General features: G+C 29.0%; 1 protein-coding gene across 1 annotated transcript; it reads right to left on the bottom strand.

Moving 5' to 3' along the window:
• Positions 1-442: 442 nt before the first annotated feature.
• LOC108578082 (dual specificity mitogen-activated protein kinase kinase 6) lies at positions 443-2,099 on the bottom strand. Its single transcript, XM_017941337.1, has 6 exons — positions 1,954-2,099; positions 1,553-1,718; positions 1,236-1,472; positions 978-1,157; positions 683-900; positions 443-612 (listed from the first exon to the last, which is right to left on the bottom strand). The coding sequence occupies exons 1-6, from the start codon at positions 2,016-2,018 to the stop codon at positions 468-470; spliced, it is 1,011 nt and encodes a 336-aa protein (XP_017796826.1). The 5' UTR covers positions 2,019-2,099; the 3' UTR covers positions 443-467.
• Positions 2,100-2,167: the final 68 nt, after the last annotated feature.

Here is a 2,167-nt window from a genome sequence, read left to right as displayed (position 1 = left end):
CTATTTTAAAATATCATTATTATTATAACAATTAGATTGTATGAAACTTGTTATATAGAAATACTTCTATATAAGTTGAGTACATCTTTCTAATTTGGACTTTATTTATTATTATGTTACAACGACAAACAACTGTTATTCCATATAGAAAATATTCTTATATTATTTACACGATTTTACTCTTTTTTTTGTAAAGAGTATCTACTAATCCAACAGGACTATTAATGAAAATTGTACACAGGTTTCATATTGAACAAACAAAATCTGAACTTTTGATGAAATTATTTTTTAGACAAAAGTTATACATATTCTGTTTTACACTAAGCTTCAATTACTTTTGTCGCATTTATGAGTGAATAATACGACATATGAAGATAGATATAGAGAACTGATTAAAAAACTTCGATACAGAATACGAAGTTACATTAAGGGTCATGTAACACACCATGTCAAAATATGTTTGTACACTATGCTGGTTGTTCAACTTCAGGTAGATCTAAAATTTCTCCAACAAATTCAGCAACATTTGTGTTCTTCTTGGCATGCTCTGTGATAAAATTAAGTTTCAATAGTTGACTGTAATTTGGACGAGCAGTATAATCTTTCATTAAACTGAAAAAACAATTACTAGTTAAACTATATATAATAAATGTGGGATACTGTTAAAAATGGTTACATTTACCATTTATTGATAAATTCTTCAAAACTGGCAGAAAATTTATCAGTAGGTAACTTTGGTGCTTCATCCTTTACAACTTGTTTCAATTGCTCAAAAGGTGTACCCCAAGATTCATAAGGAAACTTTCCTGTTGCAAGTTCAACAAGAGATATACCTAATGACCAAACATCAGATCTGATGTCATATTGTGAAGGGTTACCCGACGGGTCTATCCTTTCTGGCTGAAAAAAGGTTATGGTGGAGAATTTATTGAATAGACAAAAGCACAAATTATAATTTTTGTTAAAAAGTTACATACAGCCATATATGGTTTACAACCAGCATCGATAGTTTTGGCAATAGAGTCTACAAGGTAACCAGAAATACCAAAGTCACAGATTTTTACCTCTCCTTTTCGGTTAATTAAAATATTACTAGGTTTTACATCCCTGTGAATCACTCGCAACTGTGAATATAGGTAATGTAATGCACTTACTACCTGTAAACATTTTCAAAATTAAAATTGCAAGTGACATTGCAATGAAACATGACATTTCTATTATAGGTCTTTCCTTACTGCAAAAGCAATTTTTCCTAAAATATCTTCAGGAATGGCACGTCCATGCTTGTACACTTTTGTATAAAATTTATCCAAGCTCATATCCATCACTTCCATACATATCCAAACATCTCCTTCTCTAAATAATGCTCCATAAAATTGTACTGTATACTGACATGCTGAACTACGCATGGAAATATCTAAATCCATAAGTAATCGTTTTTGTTCCTGTGTATTAACCGTTGCAGTTATTCTCTACAAAATAAGTAGAATAACAGAGTCACAAATACATGAAAAATACGTTAACATTATATCTATATAATTACACATTATACCTTAACCGCCATAATAGTACCACTTTGTTTATGTCGTACTTTATCTACAATACCATATGCTCCACGTCCAAGAATACAGATAGTTTCCAAATCATCTGCTTCTACCACAAATGTTTTATCACCAATAGTTATTGTAGTTCTTTTATCCAGATTTCTCGGTGGAGTGCTGTAATGAATAAAAGTAGTTACCAATATTATAAAAATATCAATTTATTAGAAAGTGAAATAATTGCACAACTATGGTACATTATTTATTTACAAATTACTGTATATCTTTTATTTAGGTATGTAATGCTTCTTCTGTATATTTCAATTCAAATATAATACTTAATTATATTATTACATAAACAAAAATACAATATGCATTGTCAATAATTCAACAGTATAAAAATAATACATACACAGGTACAGGTGTCTCTTCAGAAACCTGCAATTTCAAATTTCTTTTTCCTCGACGTAAAGCCATAATTCAATGAATAATTGATAAATAATATTAAGTCTGCAAACGTGGCAGTGCATGCAATTTAATACAATACATATTCAAATGAATTGCAATGAATATCGTACACGTATTCTGAAAAGAAATAAAATTATATATATTTATTTTGAGTAAAA

This window comes from Habropoda laboriosa, unplaced genomic scaffold (genome assembly GCF_001263275.1).
Source record: "Habropoda laboriosa isolate 0110345459 unplaced genomic scaffold, ASM126327v1 scaffold1111, whole genome shotgun sequence".
Classification (NCBI taxonomy): Eukaryota; Metazoa; Arthropoda; class Insecta; order Hymenoptera; family Apidae; genus Habropoda; species Habropoda laboriosa.
Note: the sequence above shows the minus strand (reverse complement) of the source record. Positions and strands in the feature narration are given on the sequence as shown.

Coding starts and splice junctions, on each gene's coding strand:
- LOC108578082 (XM_017941337.1), bottom strand. CDS start 2,018: ATGGCTTTACGTCGAGGAAAAAGAAATTTGAAATTGCAGGTTTCTGAA. Junction 1,473..1,552: donor GTACTATTATGGCGGTTAAG/GTATAATGTGTA, acceptor CTTATTTTGTAG/AGAATAACTGCAACGGTTAA. Junction 901..977: donor GTTGTAAACCATATATGGCT/GTATGTAACTTT, acceptor ACCTTTTTTCAG/CCAGAAAGGATAGACCCGTC.